General features: G+C 35.3%; 1 protein-coding gene across 3 annotated transcripts; it reads left to right on the forward strand.

Moving 5' to 3' along the window:
* Window positions 1-1,655: 1,655 nt before the first annotated feature.
* Window positions 1,656-24,935, forward strand: LOC142342483 (uncharacterized). 3 transcript variants are annotated; one of them, XM_075393823.1, is made up of 3 exons: window positions 1,656-1,752; window positions 2,065-2,267; window positions 24,633-24,935. In XM_075393823.1, exons 2-3 carry the CDS (start codon window positions 2,156-2,158, stop codon window positions 24,860-24,862), a joined length of 342 nt encoding a protein of 113 aa, XP_075249938.1. In that variant the 5' UTR covers window positions 1,656-1,752; window positions 2,065-2,155; the 3' UTR covers window positions 24,863-24,935. The 3 variants fall into 3 exon arrangements, with proteins under 3 accessions (XP_075249938.1, XP_075249937.1, XP_075249939.1); XM_075393822.1 differs by having other exon boundaries at window positions 1,667-1,743; XM_075393824.1 differs by having other exon boundaries at window positions 1,668-1,743; window positions 2,032-2,267.
* The last annotated feature ends 246 nt before the right edge of the window (window positions 24,936-25,181 follow it).

Consider the following 25,181-nt stretch of genomic DNA (forward strand, 5'->3'; position numbering starts at 1 on the left):
ATAAGTTATTAATAACGATCAAATGTTTCCGCAGAGATACATCCGATACATTCAGTTTTTCACCAACTCTATTGACTACAAATATGTGTTTTTTGAGAGATATGCTTTAATTGTATACTGTTAATGAGGCCATTAAAAATTGCAGTTATGTATCTTTATTTCATGTTACTTGACAATACCGCTCTTTTCATTTCAGCGGAATGTCGCTGCTTGTAATTCCAAACGAACAATTGAAAGATGTCGCTTTGGTGTAACTCTTAAAATTCCGAATACAAAAGCTCTGCAGATTTGATATCTGGTTGTAAACCTAAGTAAAAACTACAAACATCTTCTTTCTGGACGCGTCTTCAAATCAACAGCCACACTTTTATCTCTGGTGCAGATGTATCTAATATCGACGCTTATTTCAGCTGAAATTAGGAGTCATAACCTCCATCATGTCATTTTTGTTTCTTCATTAGGTTCTATATGTCTGTCCGTAAACTTTGAATGTTCAGTTCATATTAACGTCATTACTGGTCCTGTAAAAACAAAGAAAGTTGCTAATAATACTGTTACGAAGTTATCAGAAATTTTCGAATTCATTTTTTCCCTAAATGGTCTGCTAAAATTAAGTAAGAGTTGAATTTGATTTTCCTTCGCGGATCATTGTCAACTTTTGTGTTGTGCTAACTGAGTTTAAGTCATTTTTATTAGTAAAATTCCCATTGCAAAACAAATTGTGGATTCACACCGCAGTTAGCGGTTTTTCAATTAATTATATCACTGTTAACAAAAATCATGAAGTCTTTGAATTGGGTAAAAAATAAATAATAATAAAATTCTATCAATAAAATTTAACCTAATTACATTTTCAGAATCGTGAACGAAATTTATGTTTACCCGCAGATACTGTGACAAATTGGTTCTTCGCAACCTGTGTCCACATTTTTTACTCATGAACAAAAGCTCCACAATGTGAAAATTGGTGACGAGTTATTGCTACTGTTGTCCACAAAAACACGAAAACCGCCTGAACAACAGCATGTGCAGTTTTGCTAAGTAATGTAATTTTGCACAAAAATCTATCAAGCTCAAAGCGCAAAAACTCACAAATTTAAAACCAACAATGGCAACCTTATCCGAGAGAACGGGTGACTAAGTTTATACTTATGTTGTCAATGCAGTCAATGCTCTTAACGTATTGCAATTTCTCAACGCTGAAATCAGAAACAATCTAAAAGTATGTGACGAGGTATTGCCAAAATTGTCCGAAATGTCTCAAAATTGCAAAATTTACTAATTACAACTCAATGTTAAAAGGAAAAACGGATCTTTTCCGTTTGTGTCCCCCCCCCCCCAGCTTAGTGGGAGCATATTATTTGCACCCCCCAGACGCACGTGCCATATTTTTTCATAATGATTTACTATGTAGGGGCACGTTCTCTATAACTGGGGGGAGCATAACGTACTGGGGGGGGGCACAAACGGAAAAGACCCGTAAAAACTTTGTGAAATTTTACTTTTGTAAGAGGCAAAACTTCGTGAGATTGTGAAATTTTATGCCATGCGACGGCTTTTAACTTGTTTCAGTACTATTTAAAACTTCAGTAGTTTACATTTCTCTGTGTAAATAAATTCTATTGTTGTTACTGGTAAACAATTAGAAATACAAATTTCAATTATCGCTTTAGCTTTCGGTCAATCTTAAACAGCTGAAACTAATTCTGAGTTCTATTACATAACATCTACCAAACTTCCAGAGTCCATCAGGCTTAATTCAGAGATTCTCGAGTGTCCAGGTTTCGGCTATGATGCTAAGACAAAACCTACGAAAAAACTGCAAACTCATAAAAGGGGGAGGGGGTTGGAGGGCTAGTTATGACTAGACCAGAATTACACTGTCCCGTTTCCGATTAAAATCGAGCTGAAGTCTTTATAGATTTTTTCATTGGACCCAATACGGTCTTTTTTGAACAAATTTTGGTTGGGCATTGTCGTTATTGACATCGAGGTCAAAAATAGGATTTTATCTGGATTACTCTGAATCAGGTCATGGACTCTTTCTGATTTTTTCTTATTCAGGCTCGATAGTCTCTGCGATTACAAGTTACAAGGAAGACTTAGGTTCTGTCTATTATCTCTTATAATTAGCACACAGTGATTTTCACCAAAAATGCGAGCATTTTTATCATCAACTCTATTAATTACCGGACTCTGGTTAGCCAGTATTGTATTCAGTGATGAATTAGCTGGTAACAATGTTCAAAAGAGAAACAGAAGACAAGGTGGGACTAACTTTTTTCTATATCATCGATTAAAAAAAGTCCACCGAACTTAAACTTTCAACGTGTAATTATCAACGTGTAACAGAACTTGTAAGCTGCTCTTGAAAGATTCAATTTAAGTGTTTTTTTTTTTCAAATTACTCTCATATTAACTGAGAGGATACTTTTGAAACATTGCAGAGGATGCTTGTAAAAACTTTTAGAAAACTTTTCGAACTAACATAAAGAGGTATTCCCTTTCGCATTTCAGCTACACCATGTAATTTACCAACGAGTGTCTCAAAATGAAAACCCATATTTCGATAAGAAGAATCTAACGTTAAATATTATCGGGGTTGGTCGCACAGGCGCAAAAAATTTTAAACGGATTTTGAAGAAAACGCAGATTCTGAAGAGCCATGCATTGCTTACGTAAAACATTTAAAGTCTGGAATATTTGGGAACCTTCTGATCGCTCTTTTACGCCAAATTTAAGATATGACCGAAGAATGTAGAACAAAAATAGAAAATAGAGCAAAATTAGAGTTTTGAATGTGAATATTGATAGTGGAAAGGCTATTTAGCAAAATAGATATTTCATTGATATACATTGCTGATCTAGTCAGTTCATCAACACACATACAGTGCGTTGTAAAGAGAAACTCATTGTTGAACGTAATAGTTCTTTGCTGTGTTTGTTGCCGGAAACCTTAATGATGGTATAGCCTATCTACCTTTGAAAAGGTCGAAAAGATTACGAACTTAAAACATATTCTCAAACACTCTCTCTGAGGAATTGAAGTCCAAAATAGAAGAAAGTTTGCTCAAAATACAGATTCAGTCTTTTTCTCTATTTGGCGTTAATCGGAGCCAGCTTAGATTCAATTTTATTGAATGCAACTGAAGACCCTAATTGAGTTAAAGACCCCCAAAAATCAAACTCCGTCTTCAAATTTTGTTTGATTTGCCGAAATATAATCCTTATTTATTCTGGTTATTAATGTTGCATGCGATAGAACAGTCGGCTACTATAGACTTAACTTTCAGATAATTGGATTTTACTTTTTGTATTTGATTTGCAAACCAAAACTCAAGGGAAATGTACTTGTTTTAACGCAGTCTTGTTGGAAAACTTGAGCGAAACAATATGGTTAAGAACAATAAAGCTCGACAATTGGTTATTGGGCATAATGGAGAGTCAGGTAATCCAATGATAAGTATAGCTTATACTACAGTTTTAAAAAAACTAGCAGAAAAACGTTATATTCCGGACGGGTTTTGAAAACAATAAAACAAACTGGGCCGTGTAAAACTTTGCTTGTCATAGGCATGAGAGCAGCCGTTAAATGCTGCAAAATAAAGATTTTTTTAAGAAAGCATCTCAAATGTTTTTTTTACTTTCTTTGGCCTGCATTGGGCAGCTATGAATGGTAAAATGATGAAGAGGCAACGGCTTCAATGGAATATTTTCCTAAAAAATTACCCGCACGGCAGTCTACCTGTCTTGATCCAGCGGCCTATTTTGCCCTCGCAAACTCTTAGAAAACCAAAAATTTTGCCGCTTTTGTTGCTATGTTTTTTGAGTACGCTTTTAGCAAAATAGTTCTAATGATTAATTCTCACACTGAAATATTGATAACAAAGACGCAGGTTTATATATATATATATATATATATATATATATATATATAATATATATATATATATATATATATATATATATATATATATATATATATATATATTTATAGAACATGTCAATTTTTTGCTTTAAAAAACATTTTTTTGTTTTTGAATGTACGGTAACTTTTGCGAATGCTATTTCTTTAAAGTCTTGTCAGAATTTTAAGTACACTACGAGCAATTAAGTACAGTACGAGAAGTAATTCGTTTAACGTTTTTACATAACACTGTATGCAGATTTTGGAATAATAAATTTATCAGAATTACTTATAAAAATAATTTTATCCGAGTGTGAAACGTTTTGATTATTGTCGGCCTATTTCCTGTAGTCCACAAAAAAATTGGGTAAAGGTTGGTAGTGATAGAGTTTGGAACATTATCGTCAGATAATATATACGTCAAATATATTTTTTTATTTTTTTTTGTGCTAAATGGAATCTTTTATTGCCCACATTCAAAGTTTCATTAATTTTTAAGAGCTATAGGTTTTTGATTTTTTTCAACTCAACTGCTTCTTTAAGCCACAATTCTGCCTCTTCTTTAAAAAATTATTGATTGAGATAGAGATCAATAAACTATGAAAACATGGACCAAAATGTGAAAAATTCATGATTCGCAGTCTTGAGATAACTGCATGTGTTTTGATATTTAGTTTTATAAAGTCTATTTTCTCCAGGCCGGGCGTCCGTCGGTAGTTCACCATAATTAAAGCTGAAATAGGGATGTAAAGCAACTTCTAATCTCAATAAGAAGTGAAAAGATTGCAAGATTGTAATTTTGAGCAAATTACACACTTTTGAAAATCTTCACACTCTTTACTACACTCACATTACACTCTTAAAACAACATTTAAAATACATTGTTTCTAATTTTAGTGCACGCTTTCTGCTACAACTTTTATACCTCCTAACTAGTTTCCTTTTACTTAGTTCATTTTTTACACCTAAAAACAATAGAACTGCATTGTTTAGTCTATTTTTGCACTGTTTTCACTGATTGAAGCCCTCTTTAGTCTTATTGGGAAAACTTGAGCAAAACAGTATGGTTAAGAACAACGAAGCTCGACAATTGGTTATTGGGCATAATCCAATAAGTACAGCTTATACTACAGGTTTAAAAAAAAACTAGCATCAAAAACGTTATACCCGGACGGGTTTGAAACAAATGAAACAAATTGGGTGGTGTAAAAATTTTGCTTGTCATAGAATGAGAGCAGCCGTTAAATGCTGCAAAATAACGATTTTTTAGAAAGGCATCTCAAATGTTTTTTTTTACTTTTTTGGCCTGCAATGGGCAGCTATGAATGGTAAAATGATGAAAAGGCAACGGCTTCATTGGAATTTTTTCCTGAAAATATACCCGCACGGCAGTCTAACTGTCTTGATCCAGTGGCCTATTTTGCCCTCGCAAATTCTTAGAAAACTAAAATTTTGCCGCTTTTGTTGCTATGTTTTTGAGTACTCTTTAGCAAAATAGTTTTATTGATTAATTCCCACACTGAAATAATGATAACAAAGACTCAGGTTAGACATGGGTTTTTATCTATCTATCTATCTATATATATATATATATATATATATATATATACATATATATATATATATATATATATATATATAGAACATGTCATTTTTTGCTGCATAAAACATTTTTTTGTATTTGAAGGTTTCTGTATCTTTTCCGAATGCTATTTCTGTAAAGTTTTGTCAGATTTTTAAATATATTACGAGCAATTAGGTTCAGTACGAGAAGTAATTCGTTTAACGGTTTTTACATAACACTGTATGCAGATTTTGGAATAACAAATTTAACAGAATTACTCACAAAAATAATTTTATCTGAGTGTGACACGTTTTGATTATTGTCGGCGTATGTCCTGTAGTCCATAAAAAATTTGGTAAAGGTTGGTAGTGATAGAGTTCGGAACATCATCGTCAGATAATATATACGTCGAATATACTTTTTTATTATTTTTTGTGCTAAATGGAATCTTTTATTGCCCATATTCAAAGTTTCATTAATTTTAAAGAGCTATAAGTTTTTGATTTTTTTTCAACTCAACCGCTTCTTTAAGCCACAATTCTGCCTCTTCCTTAGAAAATTATTGATTGAGATAGAGATCAATAAACTCTGAAAATATGGACCAAAATGTGAACAACTCATACTTCGCAGTCTTGAGATAACTGCATGTGTTTTGACATTAGTTTTATGAAGTCTATTTTCTCCAGGCCGGGCGTCCATCGGTAGTTCACCATAATTAAGCTAAAATAGGGAGGTAAAGCAAATTCCAATCTCAATAAGCAGTGAAAAGATTGCAAGATTGTAATTTTGAGCAAATTACACATTTTTGAAAATCTTCACACTCTTTACTACACTCACATTACACTCTTAAAATATCAATTAAAATACATTGTTTCTAATTTTAGTGCACGCTTTCTGCTACAACTTTTATACCTCCTAACTAGTTTCCTTTTACTTAGTTCATTTTTTACACCTCAAAAACAATAGAATTACATTGTTTTGTCTACTTTTTTCTCTGTTTTCACTGATTGAAGCCCTCTTGAGTCAAACTATCAGTGCCTGCAATCAAAAAAATATTTAAGATTTTCACTAATTTTGCGAAAGACCTGGCCGAGAAGTGAGTGGGCGCAAGCACAAAATTTTGTAAGAAATGCGTTGAATGTGTCGAATTGATCAGTGGAATATGCTGTTAGAGATTGTTTAGTAAGAGTTTAGTTATAAAATATTATGCAAACCTGGGTATAATATGACTCGTTCCTTTTGAACAAATAGCGCGGAAACAAGTGTAAAGAGTGCAAATATAAATATTTAATGCTCTGTTTAATAAAGTTGGCAAAGTGTAATTTACGGGTGTAAACATAAGAAAAAGAGTGTAAAACAGAAAGAAAAGAAGTGTTAATCGTGAAAACAGAAGAGTTTAAACAAAATTTTGATGACATAATTCAATGCGAAAAAAAATTTAATTGGTGTAACTAAAAGAGTACAAAATAGTTTTAATGGTGTATTTAAAAGAGTGTAAAAATATGTGAATCCTAACTTAATCAATTTTAAATATTTAAATTACACTCTTAAATTACCACCCGTATAGTAACTGCTTTTAATGAAAAAGTATTATTCGTTAATCAACGCGGAAAAGTGTAAAGAGTGTAAAAAAAGGATTTTACACAAAGTTAGAGCCCCGCTCAATAAGTATATAATTTACGGGTATAAACACAAGAAACAAGAGTGTCCAAGAGTTTAAAAATAAAAGATAATGTTGTAATTGAAAGTAAAAAAAATTGAAAGTAAAAAATAGTTTTGATGGTGTAATTAAAAAAGAAAGTGAAAATAAGTTAATCCACCATTACTTCACGTTTTATATCTTAAAATTGCTTTTTTGTACACATCTTAAATTACACTTTGTCCGCAAAAGCATTGAACGTGCAATTCATGTTTATTCACTCTTTTCTATTCACTGTTTTCCCCGTTAATTTCAGGGATAAAGCTCCGGCAGCTCTGTGGTCAATTGTCCCCATTATAGCCCCCAATACCCCCAATCATGGTCATGGTCGATAATACATAATAGGGGACTCTAGTTTCTAGTTTCGTGGGTGGGGGGGGGGGTAACGCGCAAAACCATAAAGTAACTATTGTAGGGTTTCATTAAATCATAGCCAGATCGAATCGAAACGTTGATATAAAATGCGTTGACATACCCATGAAAACTTTACCTCGACTTTACGTAAGTTCTTGACTGTGTCTTTATAGTCAATAGTAGTAAGACCAAATTCAAGGTTTGTAACGGGGGGGGGACGTCCCCCCGTGACGAGCCGTGTACACGCTTTGTAACGGGTGGGGACGTCCCCCCACATGACGATCCGTGAGGTACATTTTTGAGGTCGAAATTTTTTTTCTCTCATTTTTGGCAGAGGGACAAAAACTTGTAAAAATTTTCTCGATTTGTGCCGAGGACAAAAACTTGTAAAATTTCTCACATTTTTGGGGGACAAAAACTTGTAAAAGCTCTCAAATTTTTGGGGGACAAAAACTTGTAAAATTTTTGTCAATTTTGTGCGGTGAGAAAAACTTGTGAATTTTTTGCCAAATTTGTTTGGCGGGCGAAAACTTAGGATATTTCCAGCTATTTTGTGCGGGGGATAAAAACTTTAAAAATTTTCTCGATTTGTGCCGGTGACAAAAACTTTTTTCTCAAATTTGTGGGGGACAAAAACTCGTAAAATTTTTGCCAATTTTGTTTGGTGGCTAAAAACTTAGGATATTTCCAGCTATTTTGTGCGGGGGATAAAAACTTGTAAAAATTTCGCAGTTTTGTGGAATTATTGAAAAAATTTCTTGGGGTCCATTTCTTGGGGTCCATTAAGTTGATTTTAAAGTTTAAAAATTCTTAAACCCTATTTTAGTCAAACAGACTGTTTATGGGTTTTTCAAAAACATGTAACTGACTTACCTTTTCTTTATTTCGATCTCCTGATAAGTTTTATGTCCACATTCTATAAGTTTCAGGTCATAAATCTACATTTAAACCAAAATGGAGTCCAGTTCTGCTGGTTTTGATCCAACATCTGGTTTTAATTTGATAGTTTTATTGACCATATGTTATCCCAGATTAGGGAGTGTGGGCAGATTAGAAAACCAATAAAACTTAAGTGCCAGGGCTCCAAATTGAGAATTTTTGTGTCTGGTATGAAGTTTGCGGCGTCAGAGTTGAAAAGAGTGCAACTTTGCAGAGAATAAGGAAGAAATATACGTATGAAATGGACAAAATAAATGCTCAAAACTATGTGAAATGTTCCAAAAGAGTACTGAAAAATGTTTGAAAATGTGCCGTAAAGCAATTCATCTACCACGTTTAAATGACGGGAGAGTTAGAAATCGAGAAAAAAATTGTGTATTTTTAGAGTGAAAATTGATGTATTTGGACAATTTTATGCAAAATACTTCCACAAAAAGCAACTCCATTATGCGCAAATTGTTTTGCAATGTGAATGACAACAGGTGCAGACCGGTAAGTTGTGTAACACAAGGTGTTTGAGGGATAATGCAAATGTGATCACGTAAAATAGTGTAAAACTTGGGGAAATTATAAAGAATGACGAAATTTTAACTGGAAAAAACTATGTCTATATTGTTCATCTATTTTTATCCAATCTCGACTTGTTTTGCCGACCTCTGATTTGTTGAGAGCTGAGTGAAGACTAATTTTAAACTTGTACATATGACAAAGTTTGTTTTTGATTTTGTTTCGCAAGTTTTGGTCTCGGCGTTTGTGATTGGTTGGCCGAGTTTTAGGAACTGTTATGTCTACTACATGTGCCTACATGTGTCATTCAATTACATAAGCAATTCAGTGTGCTCTTCTCTGACTCTCTGATTGGTCAGTCGACTTTGAGTTTTATTACTGTCTCGCAAGTGTTTGAGCAAGTGTTGTATTATTGTCAAAGACAAGGTGTGGTCTCCTTTATTACCATAAGCAATTCAGTGTACTCGTCTCCGACTCTCTTATTGGTCAGTCGAGTTTGAGTTTGATTACTGTCTCGCACATGTTTGAACAAGTGTTGTTTTATTGTTAAAGACAAGGTGTGGTCGCAAGTTTGAGTTTGTGTTTGAAAAGAAAGTAGTATGTCGTCGTCTCGTACTTTGATTTCTGTCACGATATAGCGCGTTCAATAGAATGTGCATAGTCGTTACTGTGTATAAATTAAATATGTAGTGAAAGCATAAAATTCAATTTCAAGTGGAACAATGTGCGTTGGGACGAAAAATGGAAAGAAATGTTAGGCTATATAACACGGAACAAACAATACTAACAAAATAATTTTCACACTAGAAGATCTCAGAAACAAAAGAAACAATGTCTTTGATTGAGTATTAGAAGTTGTTATCAAGTTTTCGTTTCTTTGGAGCAAAGCAAAGGCTCACTGGTGGCGTCTCAAGACTGCTGCTGGCAATTATGGAATTTTCCGCTACCTTGGGAGTTGAGGGAGTTGGCGTTGAGTCTGGTAGGGGAGAATTTGACCAAGTTGTAATGTCTGGACTTTCGGGGCTATTTGGAGTCCACCAAAAACTATCGATATTTTCCAGGTCCCTCCAATAGCCCTCCTGATTTTTGTATAGAGGAATCTCTTTGATATCATAGTCGTAAAGAATTTTCCTAACATTTTCATCTATCGTCTCTGGATTGAAAACAAATTCCCTTACGTAGCCGGTAACATGATCGATCGTGTACTGTGCTCCTTTCATCAGCGGCTTTTCAAATCTGAATGATTGAATGTAGTCAAAAATTACAATTGGTAGCGCCATGTGGTCAATTGTAATCCACTCATTGTCCCGCAACTCTTGTTTAACAATAACGACTTTCTCTTTTTTGTAAGTTCCATATGCTATTGTTCTCAAATCGGGATTAGCCTATTTTTTCAGAATAATTGCCACCGGAGACATGTTCAAACTTTGAAGACGATGTCGCAGTTAAAGATTTGTTGTGGTAGTTTGTCAGGTCGTGAAAATTTTGGTCAGGTTTTCTATATAATCGAAAGATAAAACAATTTGTTCTAAAAATTAAGAATTTTGTATCAATCTCGTTTCGAGAATAATCAGATTGTTATCAATAGTGGAGAAAGAGAAAAAGAAATGAGGAAAGACTGTGAAAAGAGTTTGCAAACAATTTTAAGTTTGTTGTAGAGCAAAGATTTGGATTTTGTGAACAACCAAGCAGTATGCAAGAATTGAAAGAAACTGATTTTTGGTATTCAATTGCTTTGCTACATGTTTAGGCGTGTTGCTTCTAAGAACAGCTCAAAAACATACTTGTCACGTAAAGCATAATAGTTGGATATATTTGGTTTTTCTCTTAGCCAATCAGAAAACAGCAATAACTATACTTGTCACGTAGAGCATAATAGTTGGATATATTTGGTTCTTATCTTAGCCAATCAGAAACCAGCAATAGCTATACTTGTCACGTAGAGCATAATAATTGGAGATATTTTGTTTTTATCTTAGCCAATCAAAATACAGCATATTTAGAAATTTAACCTTAGGTCTAGTAAGGCGAAAGGAGAGTGCCTACAGACAGTAAGCGAATGCGTTGTTCTATGTCTAATCATAACCAATTGGAGAATTCATGGACAAACAAAAACAACATGCAGTTAGCATTGCGGTTATTGATTCTTAGTGTTTGAAATTACAAAATTCAACACCCGATAAGTTAGTCTGTCGCTATTATTAGAATGACAAAATCTTATTCGCTCGTTGACTAATGATTGTTAATAATAAATGGTTTAGACTCTTCAGAGAAAAGCATTAAAAACGTTGTTGAGTTGCAGTTTGGTAAGTGAAAAAAAAGACTTGGCATGCGTTTTGATCAACCAGTTCTTTGTAGAAACTGCTTGGAAAACATTCACGACAAATACTTATCCATTTCTACATCTTATCCTGAAATATCAGTAAGATTAAACTATTTCCTGGCAGCAAGTGAATATTTTAGTGAGTTGGACTGCTTTGATCATGATATTGCTCTTAAGTTGCGTCCATATGGAGTTCTAATTGGCATCGACAATACATCTCTCGACAAGTATCTAAAAGTATCAAAAATTTTACGTTTGCACGCTATTTTACACGATGCAGGTGGTTTCATATACAAAACATATAACCAAGGACCTGGTTATTCTTATATGCTTCTGTGGAAAAGCTGCAACTGTTTTAGCGGGCATTTGCCGGGAATATAATTTTGCTTATATATAAAGATTTTTCATCCGTCAATTTTTCACTTATTCGAATGCTGAGCAGCAAAACGGTTGTGTTAGACGTTGAAGGATTTCGTCACAGAAAAGAAAAATTTATTGTTATGAGTTTGGAATTTGTACTGAAGACTACCTTGAATGCGTGTCATTTTTACCACCAACAAGTTATAGTGAGTTAACAACTCAACAAAAGCAATCTTTCAGTTGGTTGAGTAGAATTTTGCACGGTATTGATTGGTACATAGGAAATTATCCCTATATTTATCTAACACAAATAATTCAAAGCGTTCGCTTGCGGAATCTTGGTGCAATATTCTACGCTAGGGGAGCAAAAAAAATTAAGTTTTTGTCAGAATTACTTGAATGCCCTTTCAGTGATCTTAATTCGCTTGAGTGTCCTTCGATATCTGTGAACTACTTTACAAAAAATTGTCAAAATCTTTCAAATGGCAAAAACAATTTCAACAAACATTGTGCAAAGGAAAAAGCCATTTTCTATTTCAACTGGTTGACCAGTGAGAGAGGAATCGACGAAAATGGAGGCACCGTTGTCACCGAGTTCAACAATTTGTGCCTTGATTACGGGGGACGGGAATCTGAGTCTTTCAATTTCCAAATACGAAACCATAAAAACCGGAAACCAGTTTTTACAGAGAAAAGTTAAATTGTTGCTGACTGAGGACGAAATTCGCTCATTCACTCATTTAGTGTATTATGTTGAACCTTTTCTTCATTGGAGAAAGCAGAACGTCAAAAAAACAACCCAGAGTCTGTCCTCCGAAACTCTTACTGATGTCGAAGCCCCCGGTTGGTGAAGAAATTGACAAAAACGATCCTTCACTTCCAAAAGAGATTCAACACTTGGTGAAGGAAGAAAGAGTGCACAAAATTGTTCATTATAACAAAACTGAGAGACTCTCTGAGTGCTTCATGGTTCATATCAATGACTTTCTAACTGAGTTTAATTGCTATGAGTTGTTTTATGTAAACTTATATCCAATTTATACTTTTTTAACAAATTTTTATTTTGTGTTGAGATGGAGGGAGTAACAACCGATCAAGTTTACGCTGTTGTAGAGGAAAATTATTTTGAAAAAGAAAGTAGCAGCAAGTCGTCTTGGAAATTTTGTAACCAAACAACTTTGCCACGCTCAGAAGTTGCATTTTTTGTGCAAATGTTTCAATGTTTGTTATATTACTGCTAATATCCCTTTGTTTTGTGAAGTTAACCGTGTTAAAACCAAATTGTGAAGAAATCGCAGTTTGGATATCCATATTGTCAAATTTAGTCGGATACATTTTACCAAATCCAAGACAATGAATAAAATTATATCTACGCAAGATAGAGTCTTCATGGCCGTTGTAGGGCCCTCAGGTTGTGGCAAAACAGAGTTAATTTTCAAAATGTAGAGTGGTAACACATTTTACCCGAAATTTAACAACATTATATTTTTATACCGAGAAATGCAACAAATGTACATCAAAATGGAGCAAAAACTTGGAGTTATTTTCAAAAAGTATGCCAATTTAGAACTTTTTGTGGCGCAGGGCGCCACAAAAACATTAATGTTATTTACATAAAGCACAATCTTTAACAGCAGAGCAAGTGGTCTCGTACCATAGACTTGAACACATCACACATCATTTTGTTCAAATCAGCCCGCGATATTCAACAAGTCGAATTTTTAGGCAAGCAGTTAAATCTTGTTAAATTTTTAAAACATTGCTATCAATTGGCAACGAAAGAACCATTTGGGTATTTGCTTATCGATCTTGATCCAAAAACTTCTGATTGTTTACGATACTGTTCAAATATTACTGAGCCCGGTACTACAGTGTTCTATCTTCCATCTGATAAAGCAGAAGCAACCCCTCTAAACAATGAAAAAGAAAAATTATCTATACTGAAGCAAATGGTGCATTTGCAACGAAAACAGTTAAGGAAATACCTGCGTAATTGTGATAGTGATGTTATACTGGTTTTATGTGAATGTCTTCACAATGTCTTGCTGGGTCATGTTAGAGTGAAAGTAAGAGAATTAGAAAAATACAGACCCATATTTGAAAGTGTTCTCAAGAAAAAGTCTTCAAAGGATAAACGACGAGCATTTTTTCTAACAAAAACCGGTTTCGAATTGATTCAACTCATTATAAAATTATGTTTCATTCATTTGAGTTAAACTATGTCAACTGCTGAAGAATTTATTTTGATTCCCAAAAATCAGTTTATGGGAGAGCAACCGTATACCTCACAAATTCTAGTGATCCCAGTGTTCAGCATACCGGTGCTCAATTTTCCTTTTAAATTTGTATGCGACCAAATGAAAACACTAAAAAAGAGTACCAAGAAGTTTTAGATACAAGGGAAACAATTGATCACACTGAGTTGTCAAAAAAAATTGCGAACAAAATTCTTCAAAATCTTAACGTTTTAGCGCCAGCGAATTTTACCAGGACGGAGAAAATAGTTAGCCTCATTAAAGAGTCAAAAAAGGTTGCTATAGACGAAAATTTCATTGTCGACGAAACAGCACCAGGAATAAATGTCCCTATTTTTCTCTATGATTTGCAACAACCAACTAAAAAACTAAGTAATCCAGATTATTTTAAGATTCTTGAGGTTTTAGACATTAAAGAAGACTTGGGGATCAACAGAAATGCTAAAATTGCGATCCGGAAAAGAACTCAAAGAACTGTCAAACCAAAAAAGAAAATGAAAACTATTTCGCCAAAAGGAATCAAGCACAATGAAACCAGTCAATTACTTACAGAAGAATCCTCAGACGCCGGAACTGGTTTCGAAACTTCGAAGGAAGACAGAACTCAGCAAGAGGAGAAGGACTTGGAGTCTTTCGACGAATGAGAAAAAATTGCTTGAGTTAAAATATATGAAAGGTCCCGCAGCATACGGAAGTGTAAAAAATCTACATAGAATCACAAACTTGAAACCAAGTAAAGTGAAATTGTTACTCGAGGGCAAAAATGCCCACACAAAGCAGAAAAAGTATAGAATAAAGTTTCCAACAATGAAGGTTATACCTACGATATAAACGAAATTTAGTCAATAGGCTTGACACATGTGGATAAACTAGCAAAAGAGAACAAAGATGTAAAATATTTATTGGTTGCGGTGGACTGTCTCTCACGTTATCTACGAGTCGAACCCTTAAAATCAAAGTACGCCACAACAACAGCAGATGCGTTTGAGAAAATGATAAGGAACAAGCGACCTAAAAAGTGTGGGTAGATGCTGCTGCAGAATATAAGGGCTCCTTCAGCACTCTATGTCAGAAAAATGAAATCGAAGTTTATAAAACTTTCAGCGAGAAAAAAATCAGCATTTGCGGAAAGAAATATACGATCGCTCAAGAATTTGATATACAAGTATTTAGAGGACAAATGTACACACTCGTATATTAATCAATTCCAGAGCTTAGTACAAACCATTAACTCTAGAGTCAACAGAGTAATGAAATTGGCGCCGAATAAAGTGACAAAGAAAGACGTTCCTTACTTGATATCATTAACTTTTAATGATTCAGCAAATCTAGTTCGCCGACCAAAGTTTTACGTTGGGGACTTTGTGCGAATATCAAAAGCGGATCTTCCTTTTAGAAAAGGATACAAGCAGACATTTACCAACGAAGTTTTTGAGATATACGATATACCTACAACAATTCCCTCTACTTATAGTCTCATTGACGCATCCCAAGAGCCAGTCAAGGGAAAATCTTATGAAGTAGAGTTGGTCAAAGTTTGAGACAACAGTAGTGAAACAACAAAACATGAATGAATTCACGGTTCACTTATTTTCATCAGCCTCTATGAAAATTTTTCCTCAAAACACCTTGTCCTCATTCAAAAATTTCAAAGAAGAAATTAATTTGGAGGGGGATTGGCGAGTTGCACTAAGTGAAATTATCTTCCCGACAAAAATAAATCAAGTGAACAAAAGTGATTAAAAGATAAGGCCTTAAGTTTTGAAGGCCTTAAGTTTTGAAGGCCTAACTTCTGAAGGCCTTAAGTTTTATGAGAAAAGTATTCCATTCGATGCTGTCTCCCGACCATACGGAGGAGAACGAGCTATTATTGGAACTGGTTCCTATGAAAACCGTGACCATCATTTGAGATCCTTAAAAACAGCTACCGGATGGTCTCATTTTGACTATCAATTCAACAAAATCAACGGAGTTTTGTTCCTCTTTTTTTGGTATAAACGAAGCAATTACTTTTCCGGATAACGAAATTCCAAGCATACTAGGTTTCAACAGTATGGGTCTGGTTATCATATTGGATACAAAATGTTGGATACTTTTGAAAATCTGACCATGGCTGATGACGAGGAAAAAAATTTGTTGATTTTGTTGGCGATTATCCTTTTGATTTGTCTGCAGGGAAGCAACTAATTTTTATTTACGTTAACGTAATTGAGTATCAACACGTAGGTGATACCAAAGCACCTCCAATTCGAGTCATTGATTCAAAACAACGACTGAAAAACGGTAGCCCCTGCGATATAGAGCCAACACACAGAATTGTTTTCAGCAACTTGGAATACAAAAAGTTACTATCAAAAAATTTTCATTCAATTGAAATTCAATTGCGAACCAAAACTGGAGAATTAGTTCCATTCGCTGGAACAGGAAAAGTTATTTTGACTTTAAATTTTAAAAAATTCGACCAAATGGAAGCCTACTATCAACAGCAATGGGTGTCACCATACTTTTTAGGACACTATCGTCAACGAGGAAATGGTTTTGGGGCTTTAGCAGCAGGTATTGGCAGAGCGGCATTACCGATTGCAAGAAAGTTTCTTTGGCCTGTAGCCAAAAAGATTGGACGTGAATTAAGTGTTCAAGCAGCTCCTGAGCTGGTAGAGGTTGTTGCAACGACAAAGTCTCCAAAACAAGCATTAAAATCGACTGTGCAAAAAACTGTAAGAAAACAAGTGGGCGGATCAAAAAGAATACGTAAATTGCGATGGCAACAAATCAAGCATACCTCGGAACTAATCGCACTAATCCTTTTCACTACCAGAAATTCAATTTGAGCCAAATTGATGTTTATCGAAATGGTCAACCTATTGTTGGAACTCCGGTCTCAACAACTTTTAACCACCGCATTTACTTCAATACTCTGGAACCCTGGTTTTTCTTGACAAAGGTGGGCATGGCATAACTCAATTGAAATTCAATTGCCGACCGAAACTGGAGAATTAGTTTCATTCGTTGGAACAGGAAAACTTATTTTGACTTTAAATTTTAAAAAATTCGACTAAATGGAAGCGTACTATCAACAACAATCGGTGTCACCATACTCTTCAGGACACTATCGTCAACGAGGAAGTGGTTTTGGAGCTTTAGCAGCAGGTATTGGCAGAGCGGCATTACCGATTGCAAGAAAGTTTCTTTGGCCTGTAGCCAAAAAGATTGGAAATGAATTAATTGTTCAAGCAGCTCCTGAGCTGGTAGAGGTTGTTACAAAGACAAAGTCTCCAAAACAAGCATTAAAATCGACTGTGCAAAAAAACTGTAAGAAAACAAGTGGGCGGATCAAAAAGAATACGTAAATTGCGATGGCAACAAATCAAGCATACCTCGGAACTAATCGCACTAATCCTCTTCACTACCAGAAATTCAATTTGAGCCAAATTGATGTCTATCAATTTACACAGCCGTGTATCGCTATACAGAAGTATTACCAAGATCTTTTTTAGCTACAACTGGAATAAGCTACAACTGAGGTTATTTTCTCGAAAGAACCTGTACGACGTATGCTAATTGCGATGGCAGCAAATCAAGCATACCTCGGAACTAATCGCACTAATCCTTTTCACTACCAGAAATTCAATTTGAGCCAAATTGATGTTTATCGAAATGGTCAACCTATTGTTGGAACTCCGGTCTCAACAACTTTTAACCACCGCATTTACTTCAATACTCTGGAACCCTGGTTTTTCTTGACAAAGGTGGGCATGGCATAACTCAATTGAAATTCAATTGCGGACCGAAACTGGAGAATTAGTTCCATTCGCTGGAACAGGAAAACTTATTTTGACTTTAAATTTTAAAACATTCGACTAAATGGAAGCCTACTATCAACAGCAATCGGTGTCACCATACTCTTCAGGACACTATCGTCAACGAGGAAGTGGTTTTGGGGCTTTAGCAGCAGGTATTGGCAGAGCGGCATTACCGATTGCAAGAAAGTTTCTTTGGCCTGTAGCCAAAAAGATTGGACATGAATTAATTGTTCAAGCAGCTCCTGAGCTGGTAGAGGTTGTTACAAAGACAAAGTCTCCAAAATAAGCATTAAAATCGACTGTGCAAAAAACTGTAAGAAAACAAGTGGGTGGATCAAAAAGAATACGTAAATTAAAACCCAACGGTGAAAAACCAAAACAAGGTATTCGTAAGAAGAAGCCTTTGACGAGAAGTCGGTCAAATTTTTTTTCAAAAGTTCAAAATGATTACTAATTTACTGCCCGCAGAGACAACACACACCGCATTTGATTTGTTTGAAACACAGCCTCAGCTTATTACTTTTGACAATGCTTTTACTCAAAAATTTGGGCCATCATATTCCCCGGACGGTCCAATGCTTGAGTTTGAAGTTTTGGGTGACAGGAACAATTTCATAGAATTACAGAAACTTCTCCTTGAAATTAAATGTAAAATTTCCCGAAACAATGATGGCGATTTAAGAACAGGAACTGATGCTATAAATACAGACGGGTCATACTTTAGCAACAACGCATTACATTCTTTATTTTCAGAATGCACTGTATCTGCTAACGATGTTAGAATTTCCAATACAAACGGAAATTATGCAGACAAAGCATTCATTGAAACCGAATTTTCTTCAAGAAAAACTGCAAACAACACATGGCTAGTTTGTCAGGGATAATATTACGAGGATGAGCCGGCTAAAATTGATGGCACCGACGGTCGCGCGGACGACGTAGCGGCCAGAAAAGCTCTGATTGTTAATTCCCAAGAAAACTATTTTATTGGAAGGCCGGCGAGTGATATCTTAACTTGTGATAAACACTTACTTAGAAGGTCTACAAATGATTTTGCTGTAATTTCAGAGTAAAAAAAACATTACAAAGTTAGAATAATTGAAGCTAATCTCTACGTTAGAAAAATGACAATAGCGGATCATGTTTTGACGGCAATTGAGAAAACTCTACTAAAAACACCTGCCGTGTATCGCTATACAGAAGTATTACCAAGATCTTTTTTAGCTACAACTGGAATAAGCTACAACTGAGGTTATTTTCTGGAAAGAACCTGTACAACGTATGCTAATTGCGATGGCAGCAAATCAAGCATACCTCGGAACTAATCGCACTAATCCTTTTCCTTACCAGAAATTCAATTTGAGCCAAATTGATGTTTATTGAAATGGTCAACCTATTTTGGGAACTCCGGTCTCAACAACTTTTAACCACCGCATTTACTTCAATGCTCTGGAACCCTGGTTTTTCTTGACAAAGGTGGGCATGGCATAACTCAATTGAAATTCAATTGCGGACTGAAACTGGAGAATTAGTTCCATTCGCTGGATCAGGAAAACTTATTTTGACTTTAAATTTTAAAAAATTCGACTAAATGGAAGCCTACTATCAACAGCAATTGGTGTCACCATACTCTTCAGGACACTATCGTCAACGAGGAAGTGGTTTTGGGGCTTTAGCAGCAGGTATTAGCAGAGCGGCATTACCGATTGCAAGAAAGTTTCTTTGACCTGTAGCCGAAAAGATTGGACGTGAATTAATTGTTCAAGCAGCTCCTGAGCTGGTAGAGGTTGTTAAAAAAACAAAGTCTCCAAAACAAGCATTAAAATCGACTGTGCAAAAAACTGTAAGATAACAAGTGGGCGTATCAAAAAGAATACGTAAATTAAAATCCAACGGTGAAAAGCCAAAACAAGGTATTCGTAAGAAGAAGCCTTTGACGAGAAGTCGGTCAAATTTCTTTTCTAAAGTTCAAAATGATTACTAATTTACTGCCCGCAGAGGTAACACGCACACCACACTTGATTTGTTTGAAAAACAGCCTCAGCTTATTACTTTTGACAATGCTTTTACTCAAAAAGTTGGGCCATCATATTCCCCGGACGGTCCAATGCTTGAGTTTGAAGTTTTGGGTGACAGGAACAAATTCATAGATTTACAGAAACTTCTCCTTGAAATTAAATGTAAAATTTCCCGAAACAATGATGGCGATTTAAGAACAGGAACTGATGCTATAAATACAGACGGGTCATACTTTAGCAACAACGCATTACATTCTTTATTTTCAGAATGCACTGTATCTGCTAACGATGTTAGAATTTCCAATACAAACGGAAATTATGCAGACAAAGCATTCATTGAAACCGAATTTTCTTCAAGAAAAAGTGCAAAAAACACATGGCTAGTTTGTCAGGGATAATATTACGAGGATGAGCCGGCTAAAATTGATGGCACCGACGGTCGCGCGGACAACGTAGTGGCCAGAAAAGCTCTGGTTGCTAATTCCCAGGAAAACTATTTTATTGGAAGGCCGGCGAGTGATATTTTAACTTGTGATAAACACTTACTTAGTGGTGTTACTCTGCGATTTTCATTTAGAAGGTCTACAAATGATTTTGTTGTAACTTCAGAGTCAAACAAACATTACAAAGTTAGAATAATTGAAGCTAATCTCTACGTTAGAAAAATGACAGAAGCGGATCATGTTTTGACGGCAATTGAGAAAACTCTACTAAAAACATCTGCCGTGTATCGCTATACAGAAGTATTACCAAGATCTTTTTTAGCTACAGCTGGAATAAGCTACAACTGAGGTTATTTTCTCGAAAGAACCTGTACGACGTATGCTAATTGCGATGGCAACAAATCAAGCATACCTCGGAACTAATCGCACTAATCCTTTTCACTACAAGAAATTCAATTTGAGCCAAATTGATGTTTATCGAAATGGTCAACCTATTGTTGGAACTCCGGTCTCAACAAATTTTAACCACCGCATTTACTTCAATACTCTGGAACCCTGGTTTTTCTTGACAATGGTGGGCATGGCATAACTCTGGTCAATTATCCCAATCATTTTATTCTAGCTTCTGATTTAACATCAACGCAAGAGGCTTCTCAAGATTTCATTCATCCAGAACTTACAAATTGCTCAATTTCAGTTCAACTTACATTTGACGGAGCATTGGCAGCCAACGTAGAAATTCTATTTCTGGGTGAAAGAAGCTCATTATTTTATGTTAATTCGGAAAGAAAGGTGACAAAAAATTTGATTATCACATACCCCACAGACGGATAGTGATGAAATACGCTATTTTTTGGGAAAATGTATTCATTTGAAATATTATTTTTATGGAGTTTTTGCAGCGGACAATTTCCCAAAGTTAACAAGATAAGGATTTATCATAGTCAATGCTTCAACGTCGCAACATGCAGGAAGTCATTGGATGGTTCTTTTGTTTCACAAAAACAAAGTTTATTTGACAGATCCGCTTGGAATCCCGATACAAAACTGCCATTTATTGTATTGCCGACTGTTAAAATTTTACAATGAAGTAACTCAAATAATCAAACTTCAGCCAATTCAAAATTAAAACTCAAAACTCTGTGGACTTTTTTGCTTTTACATTGCACGTGTGATGTTTGGTTATGAATATGAATGATAATGATTTGCTACGCTTTGCTAACCATATGCTCTAACATTTTTAATTAACTTTTTTTGCCCAATTCTTTCTTCATAGACAAGAGAACAAGACCATTTTTTTATTAAAAGATTTCGATTCCATATTAAAATTTATCAAAATCAAACTATTATCAACATGCAAACAACCATAGCTACTGTTTAATATATCAAGTATTTTGGAAAACTCACCGTACATACCACCATTATAAATACTATAAAATCTATCAATCGTGCAAGTAGGTAAAAAGTCAGTTTGCGTTTGAACATCCTGTGTCATTATCATGTTTACATTTGGTAACTTTTTCTTAGAATTTGAAACAGCTAGATTGTGCTGGTCGTTGTAACTGGCTGCCTCTTGAAGTTTTTCCATCACTTCGCCATAATGCACTATGTGAGAAGACCCCCGAATGAGCAGTTGAAAACAAGTGAGGAGACATGGTATTGTATATGGTTTAGAAAAAGTATCCTTGAAGGACTGCGGTAATTGATTAACCGAAGCAATGACATGGTAATGAAATTGTTGTATTTTGCAATGATCTGCATTTTTGTGCTGGCTGTATGCGAAGTTTTGTGTAAGATTAGAATCAAAATTGAGGCTCACTATTGCAAATAAAATATCGAAAAAGTCTTTGGAATTGTCGAAAATTTCCAGTCGTACGTTCAAACATTGCTTCAACTATTTTCTTTTGCTATTTAATTCTCTTTATCACTCTCTGAGAATTTTTTGATTTTTTGAATCTGCAGCTACGACTTTGACCATTCGTTTCTAAACTGGAACCAGGCCGTAGCTTCCTTTTGCCAGAGCTGCTCTGCTCGTTCGCAAATTTTGAGAGAGTTATTCTTCTAATAGCATCAATATTTTCTCCCACTTGCTCCAATTCCTGCATAGAGAGAATGAGTTTTTGGTTGAAACGAAATTCGTTGTCTGCGTTTTCTTTCTTGAAAAGTTTCAGCGATATATAAGTTCCTGTATTATCATATGTTTTCACACAGGCAACTACATATTGTTTTTCAGAATGCGCTATATCGTGATAAAAATCAAAGTAATCTTGAGACGACGACATACTACTTTCTTTTAAAACACAAACTCAAACTTGTGACCACACCTTGTCTTTAACAATAAAACAACACTTGTTCAAACATTTGCGAGACAGTAATCAAACTCAAACTCGACTGACCAATAAGAGAGTCGGAGACGAAAACACTGAATTGCTTATGGTAATAAAGGAGACCACACCTTGTCTTTGACAATAAAAAAACACTTGCTCAAACATGTGCGAGACAGTAATAAAACTCAATCTCGACTGACCAATCAGAGAGTCGGAGACGAGCACACTGAATTGCTTATGTAATTGAAAGACACATGTAGGAACATGTATTAGACATAACAATTCCTAAAACTCGGCCAACCAATCACAAACGCCGAGACCAAAACTTGCGAAACAAGAAATCAAAAACAAACTTTGTCATATGCACAAGTTTAAAATTAATCTTCAGTCAGCTCTCAACAAATCAGAGGTCGGTAAAACAAGTCCAGATTGGAGAAAAATAGATGAACATTATAGACACACAGCTATAGTTATTGTTAGTGCTATGAAATTAATAAGAGAACAAAAAAGAGAAAACGAAAACTGTTTATTAAAGTAAGGAAAAAAACAGAATTTCCTTCACAAAAAAAGAATTTAGTTTCCTCAAGTATTTAAGGGAAATACACTGCTCATACTATCATTTCGCCTAGGTTACGCAGTAAGGTTCAGTCGGACATCAGTTTTTCCAATTAAAATTTCGTTATTTTTTATAATTTCCCCAAGTTTTACACTATTTTACGTGATCACATTTGCATTATCCCTCAAACACCTTGTGTTACACAACTTACCGGTCTGCACCTGTTGTCTTTCACAGTGCAAAACAATTTGTGCATAATGGAATTGCTTTTTGTGGAAGTATTTTGCAAAAAATTGTCCAAAAACATCAATTTTTACTCTAAAAATACACAATTTTTTTCTCGATTTCTAACTCTCCCGTCATTTAAACGTGGTAGATGAATTGCTTTACCGCACATTTTCAAACATTTTTCAGTACTCTTTTGGAACATTTCACATAGTTTTGAGCATTTATTTTGTCCAATTCATACGTATTTTTCTTCCTTATTCTCTGCAAAGTTGCACACTTTTCAACTCTGACGCCGCAAACTTCATACCAGACACAAAAATTTTCAATTTGGAGCCCTGGCACTTAAGTTTTATTGGTTTTCTAATCTGCCCACACTCCCTAATCTGGGATAACATATGGTCAATAAAACTATCAAATTAAAACCAGATGTTGGATCAAAACCAGCAGAATTGGACTCCATTTTGGTTTAAATGTAGATTTATGACCTGAAACTTATAGAATGTGGACATAAAACTTATCAGGAGATCGAAATAAAGAAAAGGTAAGTCAGTTACCTGTTTTTGAAAAACCCATAAACAGTCTGTTTGACTAAAATAGGGTTTAGGAATTTTTAAACTTTAAAATCAACTTAATGGACCCCAAGAAATGGACCCCAAGAAATTTTTTCAAGTTTTTCAATAATTCCACAAAACTGTGAAATTTTTACAAGTTTTTATCCCCCGCACAAAATAGCTGGAAATATCCTAAGTGTTTACCCGCCAAACAAAATTGGCAATAATTTTAAATTTTACGAGTTTTTGTCCCCCACAAATTTGAGAAAAAAGTTTTTGTCCCCGGCACAAATCGAGAAAATTTTTACAAGTTTTTATCCCCCGCACAAAATAGCTGGAAATATCCTAAGTTTTCGCCCACCAAACAAATTTGGCAAAAATTTCACAAGTTTTTCTCACCGCACAAAATTGACAAAAATTTAACAAGTTTTTGTCCCCCAAAAATTTGAGAAATTTTACAAGTTTTTGTCCCCGGCACAAATCGAGAAAATTTTTACAAGTTTTTGTCCCTCAGAATTGAGAGAAAAAAATTTTCGACCTCAAAAATGTACCTCACGGATCGTCATGGGGGGGGGGGAGGTCCCCACCCGTTACAAAGCGTGTACACGGCTCGTCACGGGGGGGGGGGGCGTCCCCCCCCCCCCCGTTACAAACCGTGAATTTGGTCTTACTACTATTGACTATAAAGACACAGTCGAGAACTTACGTAAAGTCGAGGTAAAGTTTTCATGGGTATAATATGCACCCACTAAGCTGGGGAGAGGCACAAACGGAAAAGGATACCAATTGTTGTTACAGCGTTCGGGTTGTTTCACCTCTCGGCTTCATTGAAAGCCAGGGAGCAAGTACGGGAAATGGGGCTTGAGCCAGGTGACGTTGAGCCACAGGCGTGTCTCTATTACGAGGGGACCACAGATGTGCTGAAGATGTGTCAGTTTGTATGTCCAGGGTGCGTCCACTTTAGTCGCCACTCTCCAAAATGTCTGGGCAAAGAATGCTACTGCTGTGACAGATACAAAAAAAACTGATCAACTGATAGAAAGGACTTTTTCCTTTTTGTGCCCCCCCCCCCCAACCCCTCTCCCGGCCCCCTGGCCCCTCTCCCTCATTTAGTGGATGAATATTATTTGATACTTGCATATCTGTATCGCATAATAGTGTTACGTAATTTGATTTATTTTGTAATGGCGTGTATTTTACGATTAGGGTGTGCTCAACGCAGGGGGGGGGGGAGGGGGGTTGTGGTCACAAATTGGAAATTACAAATTAACTGCAACCCCAGACACACATGTCATATTTTTACATATTGTTTTACTACATAATGACACGTGCTCTTTAACGGGGGTA

This window comes from Convolutriloba macropyga, chromosome 7, assembly GCF_964194025.1.
Source record: "Convolutriloba macropyga chromosome 7, txConMacr16.3, whole genome shotgun sequence".
Classification (NCBI taxonomy): Eukaryota; Metazoa; Xenacoelomorpha; order Acoela; family Convolutidae; genus Convolutriloba; species Convolutriloba macropyga.

What these genes read in the sequence shown, in the direction of transcription:
- LOC142342483 (XM_075393823.1), top strand. Translation starts at nt 2,156, where the DNA reads ATGCGAGCATTTTTATCATCAACTCTATTAATTACCGGACTCTGGTTA. An exon ending in AAAGAGAAACAGAAGACAAG is followed by an intron (nt 2,268 to 24,632) that starts GTGGGACTAACT and finishes TTGTTGTTACAG; the next exon opens with CGTTCGGGTTGTTTCACCTC.